General features: G+C 41.5%; 1 protein-coding gene across 1 annotated transcript in view; it reads left to right on the top strand.

Moving 5' to 3' along the window:
• Positions 1–19,532, top strand: part of ank2a (ankyrin 2a, neuronal) — an 87,517-nt gene extending 67,985 nt beyond the window's left edge. The window contains exons 43-47 of the mRNA XM_071533775.1: positions 13,245–13,966; positions 15,077–15,160; positions 15,951–16,115; positions 16,302–16,327; positions 19,292–19,532. Coding sequence (XP_071389876.1) covers positions 13,245–13,966; positions 15,077–15,160; positions 15,951–16,115; positions 16,302–16,327; positions 19,292–19,532 — 1,238 coding nt within the window. The remainder of the gene's footprint in view (positions 1–13,244; positions 13,967–15,076; positions 15,161–15,950; positions 16,116–16,301; positions 16,328–19,291) is intronic.
• The last annotated feature ends 62 nt before the right edge of the window (positions 19,533–19,594 follow it).

Genomic DNA, 19,594 nt, shown 5'->3' with positions numbered 1-19,594 from the left:
ACGGTCCCCTGAATCCATTGCATCTCAAGATGAATGTAGGCCCCTCTCTCCTGACTCACCTGTTCCACAGTTCAGGTCTCAGTATTGTGGTTATGATGTTGACTTTTCAAGAAACAGGTCGTTTTCACCAGAATCAGCAACTTCAGACTGGGAATACACTGATTTGTGTCTTGAAAGCTTGTTTGAAGAGACGAGACCAGATTCCCCAGAGTCAGTTCTATCGGACTGCGAACTTGAAAGGTTGTTTCATAGCAGGCCCTTGTCTCCAGATTCTGTATCTTCCGATTTTGATTTTTCATTGCTTCAGGGCTGGTTGGCAGACTTTAGACCATCCTCCCCAGGGTCTGTGGCATCAGATGGGCAGCATTGTGTGTCTCCTCACATGACATTTGCCCACCTGAAGAATCAACATTGTAACTATTATTTACAATACTCTGAAAGTAGACCCTCATCACCTCTGTCAACAATGTCAGACCTCGAGTACTCTGGATATTGCCTTGAGGAGTTGTTTGATGAAAACAGACCAGACTCACCAGATTCATTCACATCACATGTTGAAGCTGAACAGAGTAGTGTACCTCTAACTATGCTCAGACCTTCTGCAGTCACAAAATCTTTTACATATGCAGATGTTGTGAGAGGCATTGGCCACGTAAAACAAGCAGATTCTGCCTTTACAGGGAAAACAGTGGAATTCAGGGCTGTTTCACCTGAATCATTATCATCAGATGAAGAGTACACTCAGGCCTCCCTTGACTGTTGGATCACTGAGTTAAGACCACGGTCCCCTGAATCCATTGCATCTCAAGATGAATGTAGGCCCCTCTCTCCTGACTCACCTGTTCCACAGTTCAGGTCTCAGTATTGTGGTTATGATGTTGACTTTTCAAGAAACAGGTCGTTTTCACCAGAATCAGCAACTTCAGACTGGGAATACACTGATTTGTGTCTTGAAAGCTTGTTTGAAGAGACGAGACCAGATTCCCCAGAGTCAGTTCTATCGGACTGCGAACTTGAAAGGTTGTTTCATAGCAGGCCCTTGTCTCCAGATTCTGTATCTTCCGATTTTGATTTTTCATTGCTTCAGGGCTGGTTGGCAGACTTTAGACCATCCTCCCCAGAGTCTGTGGCATCAGATGGGCAGCATTGTGTGTCTCCTCACATGACATTTGCCCACCTGAAGAATCAACATTGTAACTATTATTTACAATACTCTGAAAGTAGACCCTCATCACCTCTGTCAACAATGTCAGACCTCGAGTACTCTGGATATTGCCTTGAGGAGTTGTTTGATGAAAACAGACCAGACTCACCAGATTCATTCACATCACATGTTGAAGCTGAACAGAGTAGTGTACCTCTAACTATGCTCAGACCTTCTGCAGTCACAAAATCTTTTACATATGCAGATGTTGTGAGAGGCATTGGCCACGTAAAACAAGCAGATTCTGCCTTTACAGAGAAAACAGTGGAATTCAGGGCTGTTTCACCTGAATCAGATGAAGAGTACACTCAGGCCTCCCTTGACTGTTGGATCACTGAGTTAAGACCACGGTCCCCTGAATCCATTGCATCTCAAGATGAATGTAGGCCCCTCTCTCCTGACTCACCTGTTCCACAGTTCAGGTCTCAGTATTGTGGTTATGATGTTGACTTTTCAAGAAACAGGTCGTTTTCACCAGAATCAGCAACTTCAGACTGGGAATACACTGATTTGTGTCTTGAAAGCTTGTTTGAAGAGACGAGACCAGATTCCCCAGAGTCAGTTCTATCGGACTGCGAACTTGAAAGGTTGTTTCATAGCAGGCCCTTGTCTCCAGATTCTGTATCTTCCGATTTTGATTTTTCATTGCTTCAGGGCTGGTTGGCAGACTTTAGACCATCCTCCCCAGAGTCTGTGGCATCAGATGGGCAGCATTGTGTGTCTCCTCACATGACATTTGCCCACCTGAAGAATCAACATTGTAACTATTATTTACAATACTCTGAAAGTAGACCCTCATCACCTCTGTCAACAATGTCAGACCTCGAGTACTCTGGATATTGCCTTGAGGAGTTGTTTGATGAAAACAGACCAGACTCACCAGATTCATTCACATCACATGTTGAAGCTGAACAGAGTAGTGTACCTCTAACTATGCTCAGACCTTCTGCAGTCACAAAATCTTTTACATATGCAGATGTTGTGAGAGGCATTGGCCACGTAAAACAAGCAGATTCCGCCTTTACAGAGAAAACAGTGGAATTCAGGGCTGTTTCACCTGAATCATTATCATCAGATGAAGAGTACACTCAGGCCTCCCTTGACTGTTGGATCACTGAGTTAAGACCACGGTCCCCTGAATCCATTGCATCTCAAGATGAATGTAGGCCCCTCTCTCCTGACTCACCTGTTCCACAGTTCAGGTCTCAGTATTGTGGTTATGATGTTGACTTTTCAAGAAACAGGTCGTTTTCACCAGAATCAGCAACTTCAGACTGGGAATACACTGATTTGTGTCTTGAAAGCTTGTTTGAAGAGACGAGACCAGATTCCCCAGAGTCAGTTCTATCGGACTGCAAACTTGAAAGGTTGTTTCATAGCAGGCCCTTGTCTCCAGATTCTGTATCTTCCGATTTTGATTTTTCATTGCTTCAGGGCTGGTTGGCAGACTTTAGACCATCCTCCCCAGAGTCTGTGGCATCAGATGGGCAGCATTGTGTGTCTCCTCACATGACATTTGCCCACCTGAAGAATCAACATTGTAACTATTATTTACAATACTCTGAAAGTAGACCCTCATCACCTCTGTCAACAATGTCAGACCTCGAGTACTCTGGATATTGCCTTGAGGAGTTGTTTGATGAAAACAGACCAGACTCACCAGATTCATTCACATCACATGTTGAAGCTGAACAGAGTAGTGTACCTCTAACTATGCTCAGACCTTCTGCAGTCACAAAATCTTTTACATATGCAGATGTTGTGAGAGGCATTGGCCACGTAAAACAAGCAGATTCTGCCTTTACAGAGAAAACAGTGGAATTCAGGGCTGTTTCACCTGAATCATTATCATCAGATGAAGAGTACACTCAGGCCTCCCTTGACTGTTGGATCACTGAGTTAAGACCACGGTCCCCTGAATCCATTGCATCTCAAGATGAATGTAGGCCCCTCTCTCCTGACTCACCTGTTCCACAGTTCAGGTCTCAGTATTGTGGTTATGATGTTGACTTTTCAAGAAACAGGTCGTTTTCACCAGAATCAGCAACTTCAGACTGGGAATACACTGATTTGTGTCTTGAAAGCTTGTTTGAAGAGACGAGACCAGATTCCCCAGAGTCAGTTCTATCGGACTGCGAACTTGAAAGGTTGTTTCATAGCAGGCCCTTGTCTCCAGATTCTGTATCTTCCGATTTTGATTTTTCATTGCTTCAGGGCTGGTTGGCAGACTTTAGACCATCCTCCCCAGGGTCTGTGGCATCAGATGGGCAGCATTGTGTGTCTCCTCACATGACATTTGCCCACCTGAAGAATCAACATTGTAACTATTATTTACAATACTCTGAAAGTAGACCCTCATCACCTCTGTCAACAATGTCAGACCTCGAGTACTCTGGATATTGCCTTGAGGAGTTGTTTGATGAAAACAGACCAGACTCACCAGATTCATTCACATCACATGTTGAAGCTGAACAGAGTAGTGTACCTCTAACTATGCTCAGACCTTCTGCAGTCACAAAATCTTTTACATATGCAGATGTTGTGAGAGGCATTGGCCACGTAAAACAAGCAGATTCTGCCTTTACAGGGAAAACAGTGGAATTCAGGGCTGTTTCACCTGAATCATTATCATCAGATGAAGAGTACACTCAGGCCTCCCTTGACTGTTGGATCACTGAGTTAAGACCACGGTCCCCTGAATCCATTGCATCTCAAGATGAATGTAGGCCCCTCTCTCCTGACTCACCTGTTCCACAGTTCAGGTCTCAGTATTGTGGTTATGATGTTGACTTTTCAAGAAACAGGTCGTTTTCACCAGAATCAGCAACTTCAGACTGGGAATACACTGATTTGTGTCTTGAAAGCTTGTTTGAAGAGACGAGACCAGATTCCCCAGAGTCAGTTCTATCGGACTGCGAACTTGAAAGGTTGTTTCATAGCAGGCCCTTGTCTCCAGATTCTGTATCTTCCGATTTTGATTTTTCATTGCTTCAGGGCTGGTTGGCAGACTTTAGACCATCCTCCCCAGAGTCTGTGGCATCAGATGGGCAGCATTGTGTGTCTCCTCACATGACATTTGCCCACCTGAAGAATCAACATTGTAACTATTATTTACAATACTCTGAAAGTAGACCCTCATCACCTCTGTCAACAATGTCAGACCTCGAGTACTCTGGATATTGCCTTGAGGAGTTGTTTGATGAAAACAGACCAGACTCACCAGATTCATTCACATCACATGTTGAAGCTGAACAGAGTAGTGTACCTCTAACTATGCTCAGACCTTCTGCAGTCACAAAATCTTTTACATATGCAGATGTTGTGAGAGGCATTGGCCACGTAAAACAAGCAGATTCTGCCTTTACAGAGAAAACAGTGGAATTCAGGGCTGTTTCACCTGAATCATTATCATCAGATGAAGAGTACACTCAGGCCTCCCTTGACTGTTGGATCACTGAGTTAAGACCACGGTCCCCTGAATCCATTGCATCTCAAGATGAATGTAGGCCCCTCTCTCCTGACTCACCTGTTCCACAGTTCAGGTCTCAGTATTGTGGTTATGATGTTGACTTTTCAAGAAACAGGTCGTTTTCACCAGAATCAGCAACTTCAGACTGGGAATACACTGATTTGTGTCTTGAAAGCTTGTTTGAAGAGACGAGACCAGATTCCCCAGAGTCAGTTCTATCGGACTGCGAACTTGAAAGGTTGTTTCATAGCAGGCCCTTGTCTCCAGATTCTGTATCTTCCGATTTTGATTTTTCATTGCTTCAGGGCTGGTTGGCAGACTTTAGACCATCCTCCCCAGAGTCTGTGGCATCAGATGGGCAGCATTGTGTGTCTCCTCACATGACATTTGCCCACCTGAAGAATCAACATTGTAACTATTATTTACAATACTCTGAAAGTAGACCCTCATCACCTCTGTCAACAATGTCAGACCTCGAGTACTCTGGATATTGCCTTGAGGAGTTGTTTGATGAAAACAGACCAGACTCACCAGATTCATTCACATCACATGTTGAAGCTGAACAGAGTAGTGTACCTCTAACTATGCTCAGACCTTCTGCAGTCACAAAATCTTTTACATATGCAGATGTTGTGAGAGGCATTGGCCACGTAAAACAAGCAGATTCTGCCTTTACAGAGAAAACAGTGGAATTCAGGGCTGTTTCACCTGAATCATTATCATCAGATGAAGAGTCAGTAACTTTCCCAAATGAGCAATGTACAGAGCGACCTTCATTACAGGTGATATTAGACACTTGTGAAGAAAAGGCATTGGTTCCAGAATACAGTCTGTTTTACAAAATAGTGCCTTGCAAATTGATGTCCCATATGTATGACTCAATGTACAATGTAAGGGGCTCCAGGATTGAGGAAGTTGTATTGGATCATGAATGTGAAAGATGTAAAAGTACTGAATTAATGGAACATCAGAGAGATTCATCTGGCATCATGTCGCATCATATAAGTAAACCCAGCCTTGAATGTTCCTCTCATACAACTTTATTGGGTCTGACTGAAAGGTCAAAAAGTGATAAACCTTCACTTGAAGAGGTAGTACACGATGATTCCTCACTATCATACTATAATGAAGAGAGTAAAATGGATTTGACCAGATCTTGGCCAGTAGAGATGAATAAACCTGGTTTCTCCCAAGTCTCAGTAGAGGGGGGGTTTGTACAATTTGCTTCACTTCCAGTGTACAGGCTGCTGTCCCATGAATCAGTAAATTCAGATGATGGACACCTTTCCTATCTATACTATATGTTCACTGACACAACGCCACATTCTCCAGTATCTGTTGCATTATCTGATGAGTATAGATCCCTATCTCCAGACTCACCAATTCCTCAGTTCAACTCTTGGTATTGTGATGATTGTCTGGATCTGTCTGGTAACAGATCATCTTCCCCTGGGTCTGCAACTTCAGACTGGGAAGGTTCTGATACATGCTTTGTTGGCTTGCTTGATGAGGACAGACCCGACTCACCTGATTCCATTGTATTTGACAGGGCATTTAGAGAACCTTTCAGTGTAATGTTGTTAAAAGACAGACTTCCTTTACCAGAATCTGTAACTTCACTGGATAACTTTTCATTCCTGGAGTTTTTATTGTCAGAATCCAGACTATCATCACCTGAATCTGATGCATCATTTAATGAGAATAGACCCCTCTCCCCTGACTCACCAATTCCTCAATATGGAGACCAAAGTTTGGACTATTATTTAATGTTTTCAGGAGCAAGAACAATATCCCTGTCTGAAGTCCCTGACTCAGGGACTTCAGACAGGGAGTGTACTGATTTATGTCGTAATGCATTGTTTAATGAGGATAAACCCGAGTCTCCTGATTCGGGGTTGTCAGAGCATGTAGATAAAGAATGTGAAGAGATACCATGCAGTCTCAGAGCACTTTCACCTGAATCACTAACATCAGAGTCTCAATGTTTGGAGTCTGTCCTTGAGCACTGGTTCTCTGAATTTAGAATGTTGTCCCCTGAATCTACCACATCTTTAGATGAGTATAGGCCTCTCTCTCCTGACTCACGAGTTTCCCAATATGTTCCTGGTCTGCCTGTGTACACGCCAACAGTAGAGAGATATTCTTCACCTGAATCTGTGATGTCAGATATAGACCGGGAGGAGAAAGGTCTGGACCTGTTCAGTGAGTTCAAATTTTGTTCACCTGATTCCATCTGTTCTGAGGGTGAGAGCAATGTGTATCATTCAGATGTAACTCAGAGTGGAGCTAAGTCAGTTTCCACAAACTTTAACAAACTAGAAAAACCTGAAAAATCACAGGTGATATTGGATGTTTGTGAAGGCATGGCATTGGTTCCAGAATACAAGGCAGTCCCATGCAAACTGATGTGCCATATGTATGATCCTGTGTACAAAGGAAATAGCTACAGGAGTAAGACAGTCATATGTGAAAATGTAGCTGAAATATGGCAAGGTAGACAAGTTATGGAACATCAGAGAGATTCTTCTAGTAATATTGAGGTACTTCATGTTATTAAACCCAACACTGGAAAATGTTCTTCTGAAGCAACCAAACATGGTGAAACTGAATTGTCTACAATTGATAAGGCTTTACTAGAAGAGGCATTGCAAGAAAATTCCTCTCCAACATACCATAGAGAAGAGGAAAATGCAGAGTTGAAAGAGTATACTCATTTGTTAACATCAGGGCCACGGGAGGCACAAAATCTAGCTACCTCCCACCTGTCAGTAGAGTGGGAACTTGTCCAGTGGTCTCCTCCTTCAGAGTATAGACATCTGTCCCCTGAATCACTAAATTTGGATGATGGAAACCCTTTACATCTAGACCATACATTCACTGACATGAGACCACCTTCTCCACAATCTGGTGTATCATTTGATGAGTATACACCCCTATCACCAGACTCACAGATTCCTCAGTTCCAATTTGAATATTGCCATGACTGTCTGGATTCCTCTGGTAATAGGTCACCTTCTCCTGGATCCATAACTTCAGACTCAGTGTGTTCTGATTTATGCCTTGATACTTTGTTTGATGAGATCAGACCAGATTCCCCTGATTCCATTGTATTTAACAGTGAATTCCATGAGTCCTTCAATAACATGCTATTGAAATACAGACCACTGTCACCAGATTCAGTATCTTCCACTGATATTTTTTTAGTCCAGGAAATCTTGTTTTTAGAGTCAAGACCATCTTCACCTGAGTCAGTTGCATTGTTCAATGAGTATAGATCCCTTTCTCCTGACTCTCCAACTCCCCAATTTGGAAAGCACTTTTGCAGTCATTATTTACTATCCTCAGGAGGCAGATCATGCTCCCCTGAATCAGTATGTTCTGACCTTGAGTATTCCAGATATTGTGTTGAGGAACTGTTTGCAGAAAACAGGCCAGATTCACCAGATTCATTTATCGCAGAATATGAACATGAACAAAACATAGAAGAGATACCATCAGCTACAACTCCTCAAACATACACTGATGTTGTACAAGGTAGCACTCATTTCAAACAGTCTTCAGAGTCTTCAGAAGAAGAGAAACAATTTCAGTTGAGACCTCTATCAGGGGAACATTTGTCATCAGAAAATGAGTACGCTCAGTCTTTCCTGAAGTATTGGCTGTCTGAATTGAAACCACCATCTCCTGAAGATATTGCACAGTTACATGAGTCAGAAAAAGATTTTATCCAGCTCAAACCTATCACTCCTGAATCAATATCATCTGAACAAAGTCTCTCAGATTACACAACTTTTACCACAGAATACAGAGGAGCAAACACGCCTCTCCCCAACAAGTTAATGGCAAATATGTATGATCCATGTTATAAGGGAAAACATTTTTGTAGTGAACCAGGATTTTTTGAATGTACACTAGAGAACCTGTCTGACGTGGTTTATGATACACCACAAAAATATGGAGATTTAAGAACAGTCAGCATCGAAGAACAACATAGCTTAGGGAAGTCTTACAATTGTCAAAGTAGATCAGATGACAAAACAGTAGAAGCTTCTTCATTCTCACACTCAAGAATCATTGATCATACTGTACTAGAATGTCATAGCGACACTCTTATACCACCATCTGAAACAGTTGACACTGGACCTATAGGTCCTTCCCCGCATGCAGTTGAATGGGAATTGGTTGAGATTCCTTCACTTCCAGAGTATAGACCATTATCCCCTGAATCATTATGGTCAGATGATGGAAACCTTTTCCATTTAGACTGCTTGTTCACTGACGTGAGGCCACCTTCTCCAGAATCTGTTGCTTTGTTTGATGAGTATAGTGCCCTATCTCCAGACTCACCAATTCCTCAGTTCAAATGTCAACATTGTGATTATCTGCATTTCTCAGAATATAACTCAGTTTCACCTGACTCCATAATGCTGGACTGGGATTATTCTGATTTATGCCTTGATACTTTGTTTGATGGGAACAGACGAGATTCTCCCGATGAACCTTTAGGACCTTTTATGGAAAAGAACCAATATGAATTCCATGATCTATCAGCTGAATCTTTGTCATCAGAGAATGGGTACACACAGTCCTTCCTTGACTACTGGTTGTCTGAGTTAAGGCCATCATCCCCTCAAAATACTACCTCATTAGGAGAGTCAGATGGCAGTTTGCATCAGCTGACATCTGCTATACCAGAAACAGAATCAGTATCACTGTCATCTGAGCAAAGTCTTTCAGATGAGATTTATACCACAGAAAACAGACTCACACACAAGCCTGTCTCCAGCAAGTTAATGACACATATATATGATCCATTATATAAGGGAAAACCTTTCTACAATAAGGCAAGTTATGTTGAAGATGCAGTAGGAAAATGGTCTGAGGAGGTTTGTGATCTGCCAAAAACACATGAAGATTTTACATCAGTTAGCATGGAAGAGCAACAAAGTCGTGGGAAATCTTGCCATTTTGAAAGCATCAGATCAGATTCCAAACCATTAGAAGATTCCTCATTATCACACTCCACAATCAGTGATCATACAATCACAGAATCTCATACTGAAACTCTGATGCCACCAACTGCAACAGTTGAGACAGGACTCATAGCTCCTTCTCTGGATTCAGATAATCAGTCTTTTTTTGTAAGGCCTCCTCCCCAGACAGCCGAGAACCTAGATTAGATCAGGTGAGGGTACATAGGATTAGGCAGTTTTGTACTGAGTTGAGTCATGTGCCATCTGTAGTACAACAACTGAGATTTCCTCATGCTGTCTGGCTGGAGGAGGCTCTCCATACACAAACTCAAGGAAGTGGAGAATCAGTGAAAAGAAGAGAACATGAACAAGAATATAAATGGACAGAACCTGAATCAAAGTCAAACATTACAAAGCCCCAAGATTTGTTTTGCAAGCACATGACAAGAAAGACCATGAGAGAGGAAGAAAACAAAAGTCCCTTGGTGTCGGTAAGACAGCACAAGCTCTTGCTCGGCAGAGAATGCAATGTTGCTTTGAAAAGTAATGAAGATGGCAGTGCATAATGTGTGAACTTCACTTAGTGATTCTTGGCTCAAGCTTTCACTAATATGATCTAGAGGCTTTACTCTTCTCCTGTGGCATGTTTGCATTAGAGCAGCAGGAATGTTCTCTGAAAAAAATATTACTAATGGAAAGAACAGAGACATCCTGTCTCAACGCCATGACCTTTCTATCAGACACATGGTGTATAACATTGTCATAAGCTAGCTAAAGAGCTAACCATAGATTTAGTGTCATATATAGAATGCTTTGACTGAAAGCCTTCCTTAACGCTAAGGAGATTTCAGTGCCTTGGTTATGTCATGCCTTGGTGTCCTGCTTGTATTTATTTATGTATTTTAACTATTACAGAAATTGGAAATAACAGACTCAGGGCACTATTTAGACCTCAACTTAAAGGATAACACCAGTGTAATTTTAGGTTTTTTTCCTATCATCATTAATACCTATGAAGATTCTAAACCCACCTCTATATTTGTATTGTCTATCCTACTGCAGGTTTGCATTACCGTCCAGAAGTCATAGGCTCCCGTTGTTTTCAAAAATCTATTAAAAACAGCTTGCAGACACATACTGCTGCATTGACAAACATAATCCATCATTTTAAATAACACATGTGTTGGGGTGTCCTGGTGGCTCAATGGTCTAACGCGCATACCATGAAAATGCGCATACCATGTAAATGCAATATTCCAATAGGATCCAGGACCTTTTGTCCCCCTTTCTCTCCCAGGCTTTTCTTTGTCTAATAAAGGCAGAAATGCCCCCCAAAAACAATAACACGTGTGTTTTATTTTTTCCTAACATGACTTTATAACGCCATAATCATTGCAGTTACAATTGTATCAAAAGTAATTATATTGTACTAGAATTGAATGTGAAGATATTGCACATCTCCAGCTAAAAGTTGGCTTGAGTTTCATTTGCCTCTTTGCTGCCACTAAAAGTAGGTAATAATGCGCAGTAATGGAAAGAGTGAAGGCCCCATTAAAAGCGATAATTAGCTGTGTGATAAAGTCAGGTTAGGAAAAACCGCAATACACGTGTCAAGGCAGCAGAAGAAGTCTGTGAGTTGTTTTTAATGTATTTTTGAAAACAATGGGAGACTATTGGGAGATGGGGCAAACCAGCAGTAAAACACACAGTAGTACATTCTGACTATGGCAGATACATTGGTAAGTTTAGATTTTTCATGGCCAATGATGGTGACAGGAAAAAAGTAAAATTACACCGGTGCTATCCTTTAAGCAATGTGCAGTGGTGCTTACCCTGCACTTACGCACGGGGATGCACACTTGAGATGATGACTATGTAAATTGAGGCATGTCCATGTTCACATTATGACTTAAGTTCGTTTGTACCCTCCTTGAGTGTTAGAATTCTTACCAAAATTTTGTTTTGGCAAGAATATTTGGAAAACATCTTAATCTTGTAGCATCTGAATCAGTCAATATTAAATATAAAGTACATAAAATGTGCATTATTTTATTGTATGTGGTCTGTTAGATCATAGTTTTATATATGACATGAATGATGCTTCTAAAAATACATCAGATTTTTTAAAATGCAAGTTGACAGACAAGTGAATTTCTTAATTTGATAGGCATTGCAATAATCTATAAAAACAGAACTTGTTCCTGAACCCTTCTAAAGTGCATGCTGAGTATGACTCTTCCTTTCATCACCAAAAAAAATATCTTTCATCTCTTATTCATATTTGTTTTTCCTTTTTCCACTCCATTATATAATTTCTTGCAGGTTCCCACAGGATCCTCCATGAGTCTCTCAGAATCTTCAGAATACAAAAATGTGGTTTTAGAGCAGAGTCAGCTCTTACCAACTGAGATCCCATCCTTGGCACATGAGTCAAATACAACACTTCATACTGAAAACCAATCTCTAGAATTACAGAGTTCAGTTACATTTGACTTAAGTAAAACACAACCTAAAATGACCTTGACCAATGACAGTGGCTCACCACAGGAGAAAGATGAAAAGCTGCCGAGCACTAAACAAATCAGAGATTCAACCTCAGCTGATTCAAGCCCAGTTGTCCCAGACCTGCTGTGTCATACGTCCCAAGACAGCCTGGATGATCAAATAGCCATGTCTTTAGAGTCCACTCCAACACCACCAGGGTCTGGGTCCCCTCAGCTTGACCAGCTACTGTCAGACCTGGAAGAGATGAAACTGAAGTTTAAACCAGAGACAATTGACCCACCTCTGTCAGAATCCAGTGATGAAAGCCCTGAAGTTGATCAACCTTATATTGAGTTTGAAGACCTTTCACCTGAAGATCAATGCCCTAACGAGGATAGTAATGCCTTAAGAGTCAGCGTGTCATCTGTTCTACAACTTGCAGAAGCTCCAAATCAAGCAAATGCAGCAGTCTCAGTGCCTGCACATTTCCAGACTTCCATTGAAATGGAACCTGAAGTAGTGAGAGTCACTCCTGATCTGATCAAAACCTCAGAGACAAATGAAGTCATAGCTAAACCAGTTCATTTTCATAACTTGGATCCACCTGCTTCCATTCACACTCATAGAGCTGTAGCATCAAGCCTTGGCAGTGTTACAGATAGTCATATATCCCCTTCTGAATCTGTTACAATTCTAGAATCTCCCCAACAAGCCTGTGATGTTAAGGAAACATCATCAGACTCAGGTTTTCCTTGTGAGGTGTTGCGGTCAAACAAATGTGATGGAAATGTTACTGAGCGATTCTCTTCAGTGTCCTCTCCCAAACTGTCTACAAAGAGTCAGTCTCACATATTTGAGGAAGATCTGGCTGATGTTAATAAAGAATATTCCACAATTGACATTCTTATTCAAAGTCAAGAATTATGTGAATCCACTAGATCATCTAATGAATCAAGTCGTGAGGTAGAAGAAACATCAACACAAAGTACCAAAGATCAACTCCCTTATTTATGGGAGACTTCTGTAGTCTCCCATCTCCCGCCTGAAGCCATTCAGACTGATGATCTTTTTTCTCAGTCTCTCTCTGATTTGACTCCACGCACTCCTGAAACAGTCACATCTGCAAGACACTTCAACTTTGAGGAGCTGGCACCTTACCCCTGCTCAGGGAACCTTGACATATCCTCTGATGAGGTTAGGCCAAGGACCAGTACACAGCAGTCAGGAGAATCCCTGACCCTGGTAGACAATGAGTCTCTTGCCTCTCAGTCCACTCTAGCCGAACCCAGAGCAGAGACGGCAGCATCAACCTCTGATGAGGAGTACAGCATCCCACCTGGGTATGCAGAGACCTCTCCTAATACAACCATCTACAGCCCCAAGCCTCCAATATATGCAGATGTTGTACATAGTGGTGTATATAGAACAAACTTCGAAGACTCTGACCCAGAGCCTTACTTTGACTGCGAACAGGCTGCATCAGATTTCTCAGAGACTGAGCCTGATGAACCTAAGAGGAGTAGGTCAAGTGGAGGTCGGCCCCATGATCATTCCACTCATCCTGGAGAACAAGGAAGGATGTATCCAAAGTCAACAGACCCTGCTTACTCTGCTTTTGGCAGACAAGAACGAAAAGTCCTGCTGTCCTCTGGAAGTGAGGATTATGAGGATGCATCTTATGTCCACAAGCCTCCTGATAATGCACACAAAGAGAGTGAAGAACTAGTACACTCCCTGGAAGCACACAATGAAGACTTTATCTTCTATGAGGCTCCACAAGACCTTCCTGCTCATGGATTGGCAGCACATGATGATAATGATAAATCTCTGGCAAGGGTAAGATGAGATTTGGCAAATCGTCCCAACCTGCAATCCTTTCCCAGAGCTGTGCTAACCCAAATACCTGCTTCAAAAAGGAATGACTGCTTTAACATAACTGTGTGGCCACAAAGATTGGATCTGAAACTCCCATTAACCCTCAATTTATTTTGTTTTTAGAATTAACCAGTCCTAATGCTTAGCATGCTGTTTTGTTGATATACATACAACATATTCAGACACATTTTACTTATTTTGTTCATACTGCCTTAGTTCATCACTGCTGATACTGATACATGGGTTGTGTGTTTCAGTCATAAACCATGAACCACATGGTATTTCTTGTCACTAATGAGAGCCTTAACTCTCTAATCAAACACATGCATGGTATGCTTTATAAAATATTTTCCCAGTTACAGACTACTATGTTGTGCTTTCCAACTTGGAGTACAAAAACTCAGTGTAAATACTCAAAAGGAAAGTGCACCATAACACTCTGTGCTTATTGCTTGCTTTGCCACAAACATCATTTCATTTAAAAAGTTATGCCATAAACCTCAATGCATCTTTGTTGTCTGGTCAGGAGATCACTGCAGAGCTTGGAACAATGTCAGAAAGTTCAGATGAGGAATTTTTGACCACCAGAGTAGTGCGAAGGAGAGTTGTCATTCAGGTATCCATTTTAGCATGGACTGATGTGTTTTAAATAAGCATGGAGGGTTGTGACTTCCAGAGTGTAACTTCTACCAGTCTTGGGGTTCATTGTCAAGTAAAAAATATTTCTTGTCTAACAACCTTCAGTTTCATCAAAATGGATGAAATATGTGAGTGTTCAAGCATTCATTTGGGGTTAATAAGAAACCTACCGCTTCTGATGGCGTTGTATAGATGGCTGAACCTCATGAATGTGTTTTGTGCCACTGTGTGTACTTCTTTGTTTATTTGACTACAATAACTTTTCCCTGACAATGCAAGTTAATTTCCTGTGTACAGATGTCCCTTACCTCTCACTGAATTGCTATCTAAAATACAAGTTTTTGCATCCTATTTTTTTCTTGAACAGCACCATCCACAAGAGAGACACGCAGTATCCCATTCCTGATTAGGTTTGTGTTGTGTCCCCTATAGGGTGATGAAATGCCTGACCTCCCCCCTCAATCAGTGACCGAAGAGAAGTACACGGATGAAAATGGACACATGGTGGTCAAAAGGGTAATGGATGTTTCTAAAGAAAAAACTCTCATGCACATACCAAAAAGGAATAGTTTAAAGGAATAGTTCACCCAAAAATGACAATTTTGTCATTATCTACTCACCCTCATGTCAGTGGAAACACTGCTGTTTGTGTGTCCGCATGACACACAGCGAGTTAGCTTGCACAGCTCAGTGTCAGCCTTCCCCAAAATAACTGAAGTGGAAAGTGCCTAGTTCTTTAGACTTCCAAAAAGGGCACCTGACACCTAAAGGATAAACAAAGACTGAGAATGTCACATCTTGGCATCATTTGTAATTACCACTTTATTGGGTCATTCAAGCCCACTTTACCCGTAATTACAATATTTCTGACAGCATTTGAAGGCAGTATCTGCTTGCTACTGTTGTGACTGCTAGCCGGGTGCAGATAATAAGGTAAATATTAGACTTTTGGATCCAAAGCGCAATCTATTGGCTTCAGAGCACTTTAATTATGCTACGTAATTTCATGGTCATTTGTTGCCCTTTTTGGAACTCTAAAGAAGCGGTCACCATTCACTTCAGTTGTTTCAGAGAAGGTAGCTGTGCCAGCTTACTCGTTGTGTGTTATATTAGCATACAAACTCTGCCGGTGTTTCAACTGATATGAGGGTGAGTAGATAATGAAATTTTCATTTTTGGGTGAACTATTCCTTTAACAAATCAAACTTGTGATAGTGTAGCAATACAATACAGCAATACCTGTGCAGCTGCTTCTAAAATGGATGCCTCTCCCCCTAATGCTCTTTGACCACTTGATCTTCCCCAGGTGACCCGTAAGATTATTCGCAAGTGTGTGTCTGCAGATGGTGTGGAGCATGAAGAGGTCTCATTAGAAGGAGCTCCCCAGGGGTCCATCAGTATGGCAGAGGGAGATGGCTACTCTAAGGTGGTGAAGCGGACTGTATTGAAAAGCGAGGGAGACCACACAGAGGTATGTGTATACAGTGCATGTGTACAGTATCATGTAGGTCTTCAAAATTGCTGGAAATACAGGAAATACGAAAGAAACATCAACATTTTTATTAGTAATAACATAAAAATAATAAAAACACAAACCAAAATCAACTTTATTTTATCTAGGTAACATTCTCTCAATGTGAGGGTTTCTCAACATCAGGGCAGGAGACAACTGGGGGCTGTAAGGTCAGTCGGGTGGAAAGGACGGCAGTGGTGGAGGGTGAGAGGACAATGACACACCTTGGTGACCCATCATTGGCCTCTGACCTCCCCTCAGCCCAGGACGACTTCAAACAGGTCTGTTAATAGTCTGTTGCCAATAATTTCCATTATCTCCTAACCTAGATTTGGCAGATTACCTATGTGTGATAAGGCTTTTAAGTTTTGTAGACATTATGCCAAAAACTGTTAGCAGGATAATTTGTTTGTATAGCTTGACTAGAACACATGTCAGTGTAGTAGCCTATATCAATTCATGTGCAGTAGGAGAGAGTACCACATTTTTGCTTTGGTTTTGGCTTTCACTGTTACCGCATTCCTTATCAAGTCACTGGAGTTGGCCTACTGTCTCAACTCCATTGAACCATACTCTCATACTCATTGCCTTAAAACAGGATCAGACCTCACAGTTTTGCAGTGTCAAAACTTCTTCTCCTTTTCACTCCACCAGGCACTAGGTTACGTAGGTGGTTTTAGCAGAGCAGAGCTCCCTCAGGTGGTAGAGAGAGAGATTGTCAAAGAAGATGGAACTGTTGTCAGGAGGTTTGTGTGTGCTTGTGTGTGATTTTGTGTGTGTGTGTGCGTGTGTGTGTGTGTGTGAGAGCACTATTTTGTGTGTGTGTGCATTTTTACCGTGGTGACCATGCTGCTATGAATCTAGGTAATGTTATAATTTGTTTGCTAGTGGTTCAGTTACAAACATTAACCAGTGAGTCAATGGGCTAATATTACTGTAGGCTATTCTCCATAGAAAAGAATAAGGCAGATGATCAACTATGAGATCACATTTCATTTAAAGCCCAACCAATATGAGATTTTTGTCTCCAATACCACCATCGATATTTGGGATCTTGAATTTCTGATATCCGATATATCTGTCCATATCCTTTTTTTAGAGACAGACTCAGACTCAGACTTAATTACCGACGGCAATATCTGCAGCATTAAAGTCAAGATACAATACAAAAACATAAAGGAATCATATGACAATAGAAACACACAGAACACACACATCCATACATCAATGGTTTTCAATATTTTTGGGGCTAAGGCACACCATAGGTCAAAGCCAAATCTCAAGGTATACCTACATATAAGTGTAGTCATAATTACACAGAATGTAACACATATTACCATTATATTGTATTTAGAAATATTTGGCACACAAACACACTTCTATGACGGGTCAATCTTGTTGATGTGAATTCAGAAATAATTCAAAATTATAAAAAGTGCAATTTCTAGAACAGTACAAATACCACTGATGTGTGTGACTAAAAAAAGACATCTTATGAAGAAAGTGATGTAAAATTAACAGAAACTATGGCATTTATGTTCAACTAAACATAACACAAAGAATCAGTAACTATATCTGCTAACTTAATTCTTTTTACAAGTGAAAAAGTACTAGCTAGTCAAACTAGACAGACCACTAACTTGAAAACAAACCCAGCAACAATGAATGGAGAGCTCATATAATATCAGCTCTACACACACACACACACACACACACACACACACATACATATACAAAGAGAAATGCACAAGAAAGTGATCCATATAGATTTTTTTTGTAGCCTATGCTGGCTGTCACTAGCTAGCTACTGTAAACTCGTCACATCATCTGATATGCAGCGCAGTAATTATTTCAACCAACCCCATAATAAAATTGAAGGGAGAACATGAATCGGGCCCACTCGGACTGAGCAAATAGGATCAAATTTCATTTTAAATAAAAAAAAAAAATTGCCTATATTAGGAAGTGACTGCTCACACAAATTACTGATTATGTTGCACTGTAAATCAATAGCCTATTTTGTGAAGCTGAGTTGTACTATAAGTAAAATGCATTAGAGGTCTCAAAATTCCACAGCACACTTTAGCTTGCCTCAAGGCACACTAGTATGCCACGATACACCGTTTGAAAACCTCTGCCATACATGATAGTGAAGTGTGGTGAAGTGCTTAGTGCATGAAAAATAAACTAGTTGGTCCACTGTGCCCCATGCATGACGATGGAATGATTAAAATCACACTACTCACTGTGACTATTCAATTTTGCTGCTTGCTTTCCATAGTTCTACATTACTAACATGAGTTTGTAGTTAACACTAACTCTCAGAGAACTGTAGACCATATTATGGGTTGATCATTGACTTGCCTCCTATTGCAGCACACTACATTCCACAATAGCAGGGGTACATTACTCATAACAGTCCACTGTGGGAGTTTTGTAACATATGCAAGCAATTTCCTTTGGTACTAGATTCACTCAACACAGTTTGGAAGAATGTGCAAGTTTACACATAAGCTACACATTAGTTACACCTTAGTTACACCTGTTACACGTGAGTCTCTTATTGCTACATCCCTACAAACTACTGAATTGCAACAAACACGTAACACAAATACGCTAAGGTTATGTCAGCCTGAGCTTCTCTCAGATTGTGTTGCACATATTCAGCGGCTGACACAGTGGAGGATGGGCTTGCCTCTAGCTCATCAGCTAGAGCCAATTGCAGGAGTTGGGAGACATCTAAAACACAGCATTGGCCTGCCAGACTGACTTTCACAATTGATTTCTCAAAGGCAGCAGGTACAAAGTGATAGGCAGCACAATGACACCTTAAGACTCCCAGAAGGCCAAGCAAGAGTGTGGTATCTGCCAGGCAGCCTCAAGAATGACAGACAATGTTCAGAAGCATTCCCTAACAATCATGAGGTTCCTGCAGCTAGAAACTAAAGATGAAGTTGCTGTGCATCTGTTGACCACTGAATGCTGGATTTAAAGCATATCCTTTGCGGTTTGTCTGTTCCTCCTATTACAATGCATTCCACAGAGCCCACAGGTGTATTTTTAAAGATGCTGACCTTATTCTCTTCCTCTTTTTGTCTCCTCTCCTCTCCACTCCCTCCATGCCTCGTCTGTAGGGCCCACATGCGTAAAGGTCGCACCCACAGACGCACAGTGGTGAAGGGAGCTGGGCGGCGAAAACAGGTCCTTCTGGAGCAAGTGGAGGACCCCAACGAAGGGTCACAACCACATGACCTCCAGCAGCATCTCCATCAGCTCATTCACTGCTACTGTGAAGAAGAAAAGGAGGACAATGACGAGGAGGAGGAGGAGGAGGAGGAGGAGGAGGAGGAGGAGGAACAGAAGAGGAATGTGTAATACTCACAGCTCCCCCTCTCCCTGGCTCTGCCCATCCCTAAAGTTCCCCCAATCCTATGCAT

This window comes from Centroberyx affinis, unplaced genomic scaffold (assembly GCF_046629955.1).
Source record: "Centroberyx affinis isolate AG114_WGS23_722 - 3 ecotype Tasmania unplaced genomic scaffold, CSIRO-AGI_Caff_v1 ptg002428l_1, whole genome shotgun sequence".
Lineage (NCBI taxonomy): Eukaryota > Metazoa > Chordata > Actinopteri > Beryciformes > Berycidae > Centroberyx > Centroberyx affinis.
This window is presented reverse-complemented; position numbering and strand designations above follow the sequence as displayed.